The following is a 13,518-nucleotide window of genomic DNA, read 5'->3' as shown; positions in this document are numbered from 1 at the left end:
TCCACTGGTCAGGCTGTAAGGTACCATCTCTCAAATGGCGGGTTGTGGAGTGTGTGTGTGTGTGTGTGTGTATACACACACATATAGTTTTATTCTCTCATTTTGTCTTTGTAGTAACTGCACTATTTTTTTCTTTTTTTACCGAATAAATTTTCATTCAAAATTTTTTTAATTTGGGCCATAAATTAATGACCAAGGAAATGTGGGCCCTGAGACACAACTGGCGGAGAACTTCTGCTGTAAGGGATAATGAGATGGAGGCACTGTTTTTAATGGTCATTTGTCATATATTTTACCCCCAAAATGAGGTGTTTTGTATTTGTAAAATATGCTGTGCTTGTTACACCTCTCCCACAGGGGCTCTTGTAGTCACACATTTCTGTGGATACTTTCTTAATGCTGTAACATGCTAATATGCAGAATTAGCTTATTGATATTTGTGTCGCACCTCAGATACGCGGCAAGGGTGGGGCAGTCAGCAAGCTCATGGAGAGCATGGCAGCGGACGAGGACTTTGAGCCCAATCAGGACAGCAGCTTCTCTGAGGATGACGGCCCCGCCCACTGCCAGCGACCTGGCACCCCACGTAAGCCACACACGCAATCAATCAGCAGGGATTAATCATTAATAGATGCATTTTATTACTGTTTATGTAGAAAATTTCCAGTCATTTCAAATATGCTGAATTTTTTATTATTATTATTATTTAGCAGAATCATTAAAATCCACCTCACCTGAAATTCATTTGCTCTAGTCTGCCTCTCATTTTGCAGTGAATCATATTTAATGTGTATCAGTTTAAAAAACACAAGTATGGATCATCAGATTTCATCTCACTTTCACAGAGGGGATGTAGCCAAATAAGACCATGTTCTGTTTCTTACCCATTGTCTCCTCTGCTGCCTTAAATGTCTTAAAGGGACTAATCTGATTTTTCACGTAAGAACTGATCAAAGAAGTTACAGTGCAAAGAGAGCTGATTCTCTGTCATCCTCAGCCATCCCTTAGCTATCACCCAGGCCATGTTCCATGCTAAACACACAACGACGTGGTTTGTGCAAATCTACCGTGTGCAAATCATCTTTCCGATTCGCAGTGCGACCTGAGTCACCTGCTCTCCCTTTTAGAGTGTTTCTTAACAGCAACCTACAAAACAGACATAGCGCTGCCCTGATGAACGCCCAAAAAAAGCCATAGAAGTCCTCTTTTTTCCACCAATTCTTCCCGAGGATGAGATGGGAATTCTAGGGGCACATTTGTGGGCTTAATCGTTGACCACCGCGCCCCTGTTTCTCTGCCTGACTGTGGGAACGTGGCCTTGTGTTGCAGCCCCCCGGAGCTGTGTGATTGACAAGGACGAACTCAAAGATGGACTGAGGGTCCTCATCCCCATGGACGACAAGCTGCTCTATGCCGGCCATGTCAACACTGTTCACTCCCCAGACATGTAAGGCCTCCACAAATTGCCACAAACGTCAAAGCAGCTTGTTAGCCGTCTTCCTCTTTCAGCGCGTCTGACATTGTGTTAGCGAGACGGCTTCAGGCTGCCAGGAAAATCAGCGGCGTGATACTCTTACACTCTAACTGTGGGCTTTTGTGCAGAAACCGGGGGGGAAAGGAAAAGGGGGAGAGAGAAAACTTCGGCCTTTGATCATGTGAAAGTTAAAAGAAGCGAAAGGCCCTTGCATATTAATCGGACGTCCAGGAGGAAATACCGCCATTTGCTTTGTCGCTGTATGATTTTGAACACAGACACACAAAATGATCAACACACTTTACTTATTCTTTAAGATAGCAAAATGCAGAAAGATTCCTTTGGTGCCATTACTTAGTTATTGTCACGCTGGGATGAAATATATATTTTATTTCCCCCGAAACGGTCGTGGTTAGCGCGCGGCTAGTGCCTCTGATCCACCTTCACCTTGACTCGCCTCCCTGTTCACTGCTAAACACAATGTCCCCCTGGTGAACTGTGGAGCGGTCTGCGCTTTTCAGTCAGCAGCTCCGGTAGGAAGGCGTCTCGCAGCGGCTTCCTGGCCCAGGTTCAGCTTAGCTCTTGGCTCGCGTTGGGGACGCTGCTGTTATAACCAACATTTGGAGAGTCTGTCTTGGCTTCAGTGAGCGCTAGCTAAAAAAAAGAGGGACTATGTGAGTGGTCTCAGAACCCGTCCAAGAAAGTATCGATGGCTTTAATGTTCACGAGCTACTAAAACCACATTTGTGCAGTTCGGAATAAAGCAATTTAACTGAAAGTCAATCCGGAAGGAGCTGCAAGGCAGTTTGAAAATTGTAATATTTTGACAATATGCTGTCCTGAAGCAGTCAACACCAGAATTTTCAGCAGGTGGTATCTGTAGTTTCTGCTTTTGGCAACTTTCCATCATATCATGGGCTCAGTAAATTTTGGACACAATCAATTGTCATATGCAACAGAAACTTAACATCAGTTTTAAGGCATCATGGCAAACAGTTTTTGTTGATATTCACACTTGGAAATTTAAGTTTTGACCAACACAGTCGTCTCATTCCGCTGATAAACATACGGTTCCGTTCAGAACGGCATATCTTGCGAGGCTTTTTGTTTGCAGAGGATTAAATTGTGCGGCGCTCCCCATTGTTGGCCGCTGTGATTTCCACACCATTTCTCATTTTGTTGTGGCATAAAGGCCTTCTCCCACCCTGTAAGGGTCCTTTGTCTAAGGATGTATTGGTTTCCCAGTCCCTAACCCCAAAGCTTTGCGATGGAAGCTTTAGCATCACAGTGAAAACCAGTTTTGAAAAGATTTTTAAATATCCGTGCCGAGGGGGGGAAATACAGACTCCAGTCTATATGGACGGCCGAATGGAACAGATTGATTGTTCCCTATCTATTCTCACATTCAAATTCAAATCCATGTTGTACACAACACCTAAATGCATTCAAAGGAGGGAAAATCTGTTCAGTAGTACAACACAGTCTGGTGAATGATTATGATAATGCACAGTGGTATATGTTTGCCCAGGCATCCCCTTGATTAGTTGGAATGATCCTGTAGGGGTGAATGAATTACTCTTCAAGCTATAGAAAGGGATAAAGGAGTAAATATATACAAATTGCTGTCCTGTTAGTCGTCCACAGGGCAGCTTTTAAAAGGGTGGAGAAAAGCAAAAACCCTGGAACTCTAGGGGGTAAAATCCCTACCTTGTCTTTAGTGGCCGCTGTCATAATGGTTTATAAGGTGATTCAGAGGGAGGAACAGGATAGGCTTTAGTTATGTATCGCTCGTGACTGCAGTCATGGCTTGTTAGGGAGTAGCAGCACTCCATCTTTCTCCTTTCAGCGCTTTGCTGTGGTTTTCTTTTTCATGCGCAAAATGATTTTCTCTTTTTTTCTTTCCCTTCACTTTTCCAATGAAAGTGAGCATTAATCTTAATATGATGTTTGTAGTTATCTGTGCGCTCCCAGAAAATTACTACTAATTATGGTGCTTTCGACATTGCCTTAATTCAAAGGTAAACGCAAAATTTTTGAAACACCTCTTGATTTTTGTGTTGTACTGTCATTTTTGCATTGGCAAGAACTGTTTCCCTATAAAATATGAAAAGGGCAGGACCACTTCGTAATGCTAGAATTAGTGCTGTGGACTAATTACTGCACATGTTGTTGCCTTCTTTGCAATGACTTGCGCTCTTATCATGTTATAATCTTGTGAGAGGAAATTGTTTGGATAGTTGTTTGTTCGGCAATCCATGTGCTTCGATATATTTTGTAGCAGATTTGCTTGGACAGTCTTTGCAAGGGGCAGGTGGTATCTTTCAGAGCTGTGTTCGGAATTATATCCCATCTGCCTGTGTTTGTGGTTTAGTTCTGTTTTCATTATTAGAGTCCATATCATGTGTGTCAGGGCCTTCCCAAGTCTGTCATTTCTGTACGTTTCGGGTTGTGAGACCGTAGGATTCTCTTCTTCTCCAGAAGACATCAGACATGCCCAGTACAGTGGACACAGTAAAGGAATGTGCAGGAGAGCTTAAGATGCATTGTGTCAGCTGCTTTTGATAAAGAGCTGTCTGTACAGAGAGAAGACAATGGAGCTGTATTTGTAAAGCTAAACCAGTGTGTTAAATATCACACACCCCACTGATTCTTTTTTTTTTTTTTACCGTATGGAGGAGATGTGGATCTTTCAGTACCTGATAAACATGAGCGGAGGCTCTACTTAAAGAGCGCTCTGGCTTTTCCCGCGGTTTCTCTGTGGGATGTTACGGTAGACGGCTTTATTGAATGTCTGGCAGGAGAACTCCAGAGACCTGCTTTGAGTAAAGAAGAAGGCATTACAAACAGCCCCCCCCAGGTGTGTCAGTGCTTGTGGTGCGTAAGACCTGCTGAGGATTCACGAGTATTCTCTTCTGACTTAGCCGCACTGCAAACTGACATGACCTTCCCTTAGACAGAAACTCGGCCCTCCGAGAACGGCAAGGTAAATAACCTCTATGTCAGCCAATTGGTCCACAACGAGCTCGACTCGCTGGAGCGAAGCGCCATAGCATTTGCTTTAGGTCCCTCCAGTCGGCGCTCCAGTGGTCTGAAGGACCGGCAGCTTGATGGGATACGATGAGAGCAGCCACTGCAGTTACATGCATTTTATTAAACAGATCAGCTAGGAACTGGGGCAATATATTATGCTTGAGTGCCTGTAATGTTTCATAGCTTCTTAGTTTCACTAATAATTTTAAGCTGGACATTCTTAAACTTTGGGGAGTTCTGCATATTAATGTTCTCAAGCTCTCACTTTGGAAATGCTTCTTATTTAAAGTAAAATGCCAGGATGCAGTCTTTTATGTTATTTTTACAGTATTCATAATTTTGCTCAGTTTGCCAAAAAAGTCAGGTTACAATACTCGGGTCAGTTGAGAACATTTTTGTTTCCTCTTATCTCTGTTTGTTTTTCCATTTTAGTGCATCACCTTAAAGTTGTTATCTATGCGCTATGTAAGACTCCTCTCCTCCCTGAGGAGACACCCTGAACCAGGGCTACCTGCCGAGGTCAGGCGCTGGTGGATATTTTGTCTGAACGCCTGTTCAAGACTGCATTTGCTCCTCAAGGGAGCCTTGAATTAATGCTCGCAGCTTCTTCTAGCTGTCTGGGGGTTACTGTCTCGAATAACAAGATCGAATGAGAGAAAATATCGCCCCTAAGAAAGTGCAATTATGACCTTTTCTCGCTGATCGCGTCTCTTTCCGTGGCCATGGGTCTGCGTGTAGAGATTCTCGATGGCGTGCAGAGGTGAGGGTGTATGAGAGAGGGGGTTTGTTTACATGGCTGCGTACCCTCTGGGTGAACTAAGCATTGTGGGCCATGCCTTGCAGATACAGAGTGATGGTGGAGGGCGAGCGAGGAAACAGGCCACACATCTACTGTTTGGAGCAGCTGTTGCAGGAGGCGGTGAGTAACTGCTTTTTGCTGACTAGGGGATCTGCAAGGGCAGCTGGATGCAGTGCAGTATCACTCCAAAGTGATTTTTTTTCCTCCATGAAGGGATTGCATAGGGATGGATGTCTATGTGCATGGTTATAATGTGTATTTATTTTAAAAAATGCAGTTTTTATGTATTCTAGTGTGCCTTATCCATGAATCCCACTAATGCATTAAATTTACGTGCATGTGACTGAAGAGCTATTTCACGAAATGTGTCGCATGTGCAGATTATTGATGTGAAGCCTCCCTCTGTGAGACACCTTCCCGAGGGCACGAGGATCGCCGCCTATTGGAGCCAGCAGTACCGGTGTCTGTACCCTGGCACTGTCGTCCGAGGTAATGTCCCCTTTCTCATAGTCTCACTGTAATGTTAAACAGCCCCACCGTGAAGAGCACCGTGGATGTTTAAAGGGTCGGAATGTCCTCACTTTGACTATCACTTATATGTGCTTAGCATGGGGGTGACATGGTGGTGCAGTGGTTAGCGCTGTTGCCTCACATCTCTGGGGCCAGGGTTCGAGTGACTGCCATGGCTCCATGTGTGTGGAGTTTGCATGTTCTCCCCGTGTCGTTGTGGGGTTTCCTCCAGGTACTCCAGTTTCCCCCCACGGTCCAAAAATTAATTGGAGTTAAACACACATGCACAATTTAGTGTGAGTGAATGGTGTGTGAGTGTGCTCTGTGATTGGTTGCTGCCCCATCCTGGGTTGTTCCCTGCCTTGTGCCCATATTCTCCAGACTCCCTACAACCCTGAAAAGGACAAGCAGTTACAAAAAATGGATGGAAGGATAAGCTTAGCACTAGCTAATACATACAACAGTAGCAGCTGGTGGATGGTGCATCTTCAGGGTTCAAAGGTCATCCACAGTGAACTTGTACTGAACCTTCAAGCTAATTTAACATTTAAATATCCATAATTAATTCTGAGATTCGATTTAATACAGTTAAAATGTATCTAAACATTGCTGGTGTTTGTCGCTTCCTCCTGTTAAAATGTGAAAACATTTTTACCATATTGGCCCAAATATAAGACGACCCCCCACTTTTTGGCAACTATTTTTAGAAAAAATGTTTTTGGAATACCTGATCTTACCTTTATAAAGAAAAATAATTTTATTTGAACATATATAAAGTTACCCAGCAATCACACCTTAAAAAGCAACCACAGACAATCAGATATCAGTAAGTGTATTAAACAGCAAGCATTACAGAAAACAATTGTATTATGGAGGGGGGGGGCACATGAAAAGGGCAAAAAAAACATATTGCGGAGAAAGGTTGAGCCATATTAATGATATAGCAGCTCTTTTAAAATGAATGTTACTACAATATTCTTACTTGACCAGTGGTTGGATATAAATTGATCTGTCATTTATGAAAAACTAAAACTATATTATGATCCAGAAGTGAAACCTCATTAGCTAGGCAAGGTGACATGTGGTAGGAATAATATTTGTAAGTGCCCCATGGATTTTCGTGTAAACTAATTATTAAAACTGGTTGATTAAATTTTAGTTGTTCCAAAGGCCATGCATTGTATTATTTTAGACTACAGGGAGGAAAAAGGCTAAATGAATTCCTTAATACAATGGGTTCTGTAAGTCACTGTTGGGCACTTTATCTATGGCACCATTAGGAGGGGAAGAGAGTTTTTCCTCCTAATGAGGATGGTGTTTCCAAAAGATCGTCTCTTACTGTGGTCATGGGACTAGAACTAATGCTGATTGGACAGGAACTCATTGGGATCAGAGAGGAAACTGGGCTGCAAAAGCTTCTTTTGGAAAATCAGTTAAAACTCTCCACTGGGAGAGCATCTGACATGAAACAGACTCTGCTGAGATCCTCTGTGGGCCCTGCTTCGCTTTTCGACAGAATGGGGCAAAGTCGGCCTTCAAGATCCTATAATAAGCAAGTTTAGTATTGGAGAGTAAATGAATGTTATTATACTGCAGAGGTGAAATTGCAGACAAGCTGGCAAAAGTAATAGTTTCTCTCTAAGGTAGGTGACACATTGGCTCAGTGTGTATGTGCAGTTAGCATGTTCTCCTTGTATTGAAAGAATAAGAGCATTTGGACTAATTGGAATCTCTAAATCGTGCATAGAGTATGACATATGATGGTATCTGCGGGCCCTGTGGTGAAGTTGTGTCCTATTCAGAGTGCACCTCTGGCTTCTGCCATATGTGGTGATGGATGGATGGATGGATGGATGGATGGTTCTAAGCCTTCTCTCGTTTTGTGATTTCAGGAAATTCTGATATAGATGCAGAGGATGACTTGATAACAGTTGAGTTTGACGATGGTGATACAGGACGAATTCCCTTGTCGCACATCAGGTTGCTTCCTCCCAACTACAAGATACAATGTGGGTATTATGTTAAGGAATACTAATTAGGATTTAATAGAAAAATAGTAAAAGTATGAATAGAAACTTTTCTTGAAATATCAATATAATTTTAAGCAAATTCAGAATGAACATCAGTGTTTTATTTAGATTATGTCCAGGTGATATTCTGTTTAGTGAAATTCGCATTTGATAATGAACACAGGTATCTGTCAATTTCTATCTATTTCTCCCTTATAACTATCAAGATATGCCCAAATTGACTTGCGTCTGGTTGTCCCATTCCCAAATGCGGACCCAAGTCAACAGATACTGTACCTATACTGCAAACATATTGTTTGTTTAATAATTTCAAGTTTAAATGTCCCAAGATTATTTATCAATCTGAGGTGAATCGTTCTGATTATGAACACGTAAAATGGCCTGTTCTAACCCCCGAATGCTTAACACTCCACAGGTGCTGAGCCCTCTCCTGCTCTCCTGGTGCCCAGCACAAAAAAGCGAGGCAGGAAGTCCAGTAAGGATGTGTCTGAGAACCAGGAGTCGACCCCACAGACCCCCGAGGAGCGTGCTCCAAAACCCCGGGGCCGAAAACCCAAACTAAAGCCTGGTAATTTAACATGCCCAATTAGGTCACTAATTACGAGGTTCTGTGGACCCGTTCAGCATTTGATTTCTATGCCATAGTCTGAGTTTTTATGCTTTTTACAAACTCCTCAGCCATAACATTAAAACCACTATCTAACTATAGTGGCATTTGTCAAGGGTACAGTTATGTATTAGCCAAGTGAACAGTCAGTTCTTGAAGTTGAGTTAGAAGGATCTGAGCAACTTTGACAAGGGCTACTTTGTGATGACTAGATGACTGGATCAGAGAATCTCCAAAATGGCAGTTCACGTGGGGTGTTCTGGGTATTCAGTGGTCATACTTACCAAAAGTGGTCCAAGACAGGCCAACTGGTGAACCTCCCAAGGGGTCATGGGCACCAAAGGCTCACTAATGCATGTAAGGAGTGAAAGCTAGCTTGTCTGGTCTGATTCCACAGGAGAGCTACTGTAGCACATATTGCTGAATTAATGCTGGCTCTGATAGAAAGGTGTCAGAACACACAGTGCATCTCAGGTTGTGGTAGGGGCTGTACAGCCACAGACCAGTCAGAGTGCCCATGCACCGTAAAAGGTCTTGTGGAGTTCATGCCTCGATGCGTCAGAGCTGTTTTGGCAGCACTTCGGGGACTTACTCAGTATTAGAGAGTTGGATTTAATGCTATGGCTGATCAGTGTACCTCCAATCATGTTAGTTAATAAACACATTCATGATAGAAAAGGAATTTATTGCGGAATCATCAATACTTAATATATAAACCCATGCATGCTTACAGCACCTGATGACAGTCAAGAGGATCATACAGAGCGGGAAAGTCCTACCTCTCCTCAGACATCCACAGAGAGCCCCCTGTCCTCCTCAAGAACAGGGCCATTACTTGAAAGAAAATTCCAGCAGGTCAGCTCCACTGGCTCCTCAATTGCAGGGGCTAATGACACTCACAATAAAAGCATCAAGACCTCAGCTAAAGTCGCCTCTCAGGTGAAGGTGCCCTACACATGCCCGCTCTATGGTAAAGTTCTTTCAGTTGACATCTACAATGAGCCATCTGGGTCACAGGGTTCGGTCATTTTGAATGACAGCAGCAACCCCGGAAATGTGAAACTAGGAAAGAAAGGAAAGAAAAGTGGGGAACACCAAGAAACGAGTCTAGAAGCAAAAACGCAGAGAGAATCTTCAGAGATTCTCATCAAGCTGGATCACGAAGGGGTCATGTCGCCTAAAACGAAAAAGACAAAAGCCTTGATGATGATGGAAGACGCCGCTCTCTCTGGTCGGGAAAACAAGGCCGTCATGGGTGTCGCTTACTCAACAGGCCTGCCGGGAGATGGCATACAGCGAACACTTAGTACCAAAACGTCAGAGAAGGAGAGCCTGAAGACAGATTCAGTGGGCACCTGTAACACTGCTGTGCTGGGAAGCAATGAGGACATGCTGGCTAAAGTGAAGAACTCCCAGCTAAAAGGGGAGGCCACGCCAAACAGCACCATGAGCGGCTCGGAATTAGTTGAGCAGGTCCGAGAAAGGGGAAGTCAAGACCATGACAGATCCACCAGCTCCAGGACGTCCAGTCCAGTCTCCTCCAAATCCTCCCACTCCTCCACCAGCAGTTCGTCATCCTCCTCTACTGCATCTTCCTGCTCTTCTTCTTCCTCCTCATCGTCCTCTTCCTCGTCCTCCTCATCCACAACGTCAGACGATTCCTCTTGCAGCTCCGACGAGGAGACTGCTGTCTTGCCACAGATGTCTCCCACAACCCAAAAATCTCACCAAAAATCAGAGGACAAGCTGCCCAAACAGTTCCAGGAGTCAAGTCTTACTCCACACAAGGGCCAGGAGAGGAAGAAGAAGCAGCAGCAGAAGCAGCCTCAAGGAAAGAGCCGTCCCAAAAAACGAGAGGGCATACATTTGCCCACCACCAAGGAGCTGGCAAAGCGGCAAAGGCTGCCTTCGGTAGAGAACCGGCCCAAAATTGCTGCTTTTCTCCCAGCCAGACAACTGTGGAAGTGGTATGGCAAACCCACGCAGGTGAGAATCATTTTCAAAAGCAGAAATCGCTTTATTCCTCCATTAATGACTCATGGGGAAAAAAAAATAACAATGACATCTTAAATCCGCAACACCTGTTTTTCAGAGGCGAGGCATGAAGGGAAAAGCCAAGAAGTTATTTTACAAAGCTATCATGCGTGGGAAGGAGATGATTCAAATTGGAGACTGCGCAGTGTTCCTGTCTGCAGGACGTCCCAATCTGCCTTATATAGGCTGCATCCAGAGCATGTGGGAATCCTGGGGGAATAACATGGTCGTCAGAGTGAAATGGTTTTACCATCCAGAAGAAACAAACCCTGGCAAGAAGTTTCATGATAGAAAGGTTTGCTGCCTAATATAATCTCAATCTGTTTATGAGGTTTAGTCATACTGAATTATATACCCTTAAAAATAGTCTTATGGAAATGAAATGTGAGATGAGTATCTCTGCTTATGTTGTAACTGTAAATACCCCCTGCATGTGTGATTTTATAGGGCATGTATATAGAGATCCTGTTGACTGCTATTATGGCTTTTGTAATTTGTCATATCAATATAAACATAACATTTTACTGTTACCATATCTTGCCAGAACTGGAATCAGAAATCTGCAAAGGGACTACCAGCCACTCTACAAGCCTCCAATCAGAGGAAGGATTTTATGGAGGTGAGAAATTACTTATTATTACTACGTGATAACCACTTAAAGATGAATTTGTGTATTAAGAATTGAAATGGTTCTTTTTCTACTTCAGCGTGCTCTCTACCAGTCCTCCCACATCGATGAAAATGATGTACAGACTGTTTCTCACAAGTGTCTAGTAGTCAGTTTGGAACAATATGAACAGATGATTAAAACAAAGAAGTACCAAGACCGCGAGGATCTCTACTACCTGGCTGGTACCTATGAGCCCACTACTGGGATGATCTTCAACACAAATGGTGTTCCGATCATCTGCTGAAGACCCCTCTCTCTCATGCCTCAGAGTGCCCTAATTTCTGATCTTCCACACTGCAGTAAACACGATTCAAACCAGCTGCCTGTTAAAGGTCATAGTTAAATTCACACGCTGCAGATGATTGGTGACAGCGAGCAGTAGCACAGAGAGTGTGCTCCCTCTCAAATGATGGTGTCAAATGCTTCAGTGTATCTGACATGCCCTGAGGACATATCTTCCTCTAGGTTAATAACTTATCCCGAGAGACTTGGAACTTAGACGGCCGAAACAAAATTAATCCAATGGCAGCTCATAATGTAAATATATTGACTTGGATGTCTTTGAGGGCATACTGATATTCAGGTGCCAAATCTGGAAACTTGTCAAGGAAGATGTCTTTAACCATTTTACGAAGTGAAGAAGACATTGATTAGTAGCTTTCCTGGAAAGCCGTGATCTTCCAGTGAGCGTGAAACTTGGCATCGTGGACTGAGTGTCAGAAATGTCTGTGGGGCAAAGGTAGTTTCACAGCTGGGGTTCTTATGTCTGCAGCAGTATGGCACCGCCAGCCAAAGACATCATCGCCACCATTGGCTCCAATACCAGCAGGACTTAAATTACAGATGATACCACTGGAAGGTTTGCTTATAATAATCCTCAGGCATATCTGTATCCCAGTGTCCAGCACAGAAACCAACCATTCAGAGATGACAGTATGCGTTCAACAGGGAAAACAGACCTATCAGGCAAATGCGACGCTACCGTCATCGTCTCTCAACCTGCTGGGAACATAACGTGGTGCTTTAACAAATAAGGGGTTTCTCACCCATGTTGACAAGATGCCTCACCTTGACTTTCTGCCACCGACCACTTTTCTGTGTCACAACATTAGTCTGACATTTGAAGCCAGGGCAAGACTCTTGAAACAAGCATGAAATACAAAGAGAAATGTTAGGCTTCTTTTAACCTTTGAGTACCATGCAGCTGAGCAGACGTTTTTGAGCCGTGCGTAGTTTGTTGCTTATATTCTTTGGGATGTACATTTACAACAATCTCTACACTGGCTTATCCAGCTTTATCAGTAAGCAAATGCTGGTCTATTAAGCAACTTACTTAAACATGGGAAGACACCAACCGCCTTCCCAACAAATCCTAAGGCTTAAATAGAGTTTAAGGGATCCCAAAATGTTGTGTATACTTCATGCTATAGCTATAAATGGAATGCATTTATTAAATGTATTCTTGTAATTTTTTAACTGTTTTTAGAATGGAAAAGCTTTATAAAACTGTGAATATGGTCTGGGGAAAAAAATGGAATATGAAACTGCGGAATATACTATTCTAACTAAGTTTGCATTGAGAGCACACAAACTGTATGTGCTAGCTAATTGTTTCACAGAACAACGGGGCACAAGAAAGAATGTTCCGGAATACTTAAACAGTGTTGGAGTCTGCTTTGAATGACAAGAATGTACAACAAAGAGCACTTATTCATTGCCCATGGCTTTGTCAATGACAATTCATCTGACAATCGGGAGCGGAGGAACACTGAATGTGTGGCGACTGTTATCTTCTGTGGAAGCTGTTAGTAAGATGGGATTCACGCTTTGGGCATCTGCCCTGTCTTCACTGGCAGAGTCTGCTTCAGTCCTACATGACTTGCTTTCCCTATTAGTATTACACGATGCCACCAATACATTTTATTTGGTGTTTAATGGCACTTTTGAGTAACAGCTCAGGAACCTGAGTAGCATTCGGAAATACCAAAATCCCTGGTGTTTGAGATTAAAAACATAATGCATGATATTGAATTGGGAACTTGGTCAATTCCATCTTTTTTTTTTTGTAAAATGTAAAAAATTCTGTTGCCTTGTGCATGTTCCAGAGCACTTCAAAGTCTATCTTAGATTTTGTCATTAGCAAGGTGAACCAGATATATTGCTATATAAAAGCCTTTCCTGTGAGAGCCTATAACAGTGTAAACATATTGCTAAATGTTGCTTATTGTAAATGTTACCCTTATTTGTAAGCTGTATTTCAATCCAAAGACCCAAAGGCCTCACTCCCCAGAAACGTTTGTACTACTCAGTTTCTTTAAATGCTACACTTCAAATGAAGACCAATCACTTTATTTTTCAACTCTT

General features: G+C 43.1%; 1 protein-coding gene across 2 annotated transcripts in view; it reads left to right on the top strand.

The window, feature by feature from the left end:
- LOC111845496 (trinucleotide repeat-containing gene 18 protein-like) overlaps positions 1-13,518 on the top strand; it is a 60,425-nt gene extending 46,907 nt beyond the window's left edge. For both annotated transcript variants that reach the window (XM_072712557.1, XM_072712556.1), the window contains exons 21-30: positions 454-586; positions 1,330-1,447; positions 5,348-5,423; positions 5,684-5,792; positions 7,706-7,822; positions 8,259-8,411; positions 9,184-10,436; positions 10,543-10,779; positions 11,029-11,103; positions 11,192-13,518. In XM_072712557.1, the coding sequence (XP_072568658.1) occupies positions 454-586; positions 1,330-1,447; positions 5,348-5,423; positions 5,684-5,792; positions 7,706-7,822; positions 8,259-8,411; positions 9,184-10,436; positions 10,543-10,779; positions 11,029-11,103; positions 11,192-11,398 (2,478 nt within the window). In that variant the 3' untranslated portion in view covers positions 11,399-13,518. The remainder of the gene's footprint in view (positions 1-453; positions 587-1,329; positions 1,448-5,347; positions 5,424-5,683; positions 5,793-7,705; positions 7,823-8,258; positions 8,412-9,183; positions 10,437-10,542; positions 10,780-11,028; positions 11,104-11,191) is intronic.

This window comes from Paramormyrops kingsleyae, chromosome 5 (genome assembly GCF_048594095.1).
Source record: "Paramormyrops kingsleyae isolate MSU_618 chromosome 5, PKINGS_0.4, whole genome shotgun sequence".
Lineage (NCBI taxonomy): Eukaryota > Metazoa > Chordata > Actinopteri > Osteoglossiformes > Mormyridae > Paramormyrops > Paramormyrops kingsleyae.
The sequence above is the reverse complement of the archived record's forward strand: the minus strand, read 5'-3'. Positions and strand labels throughout refer to the sequence as shown.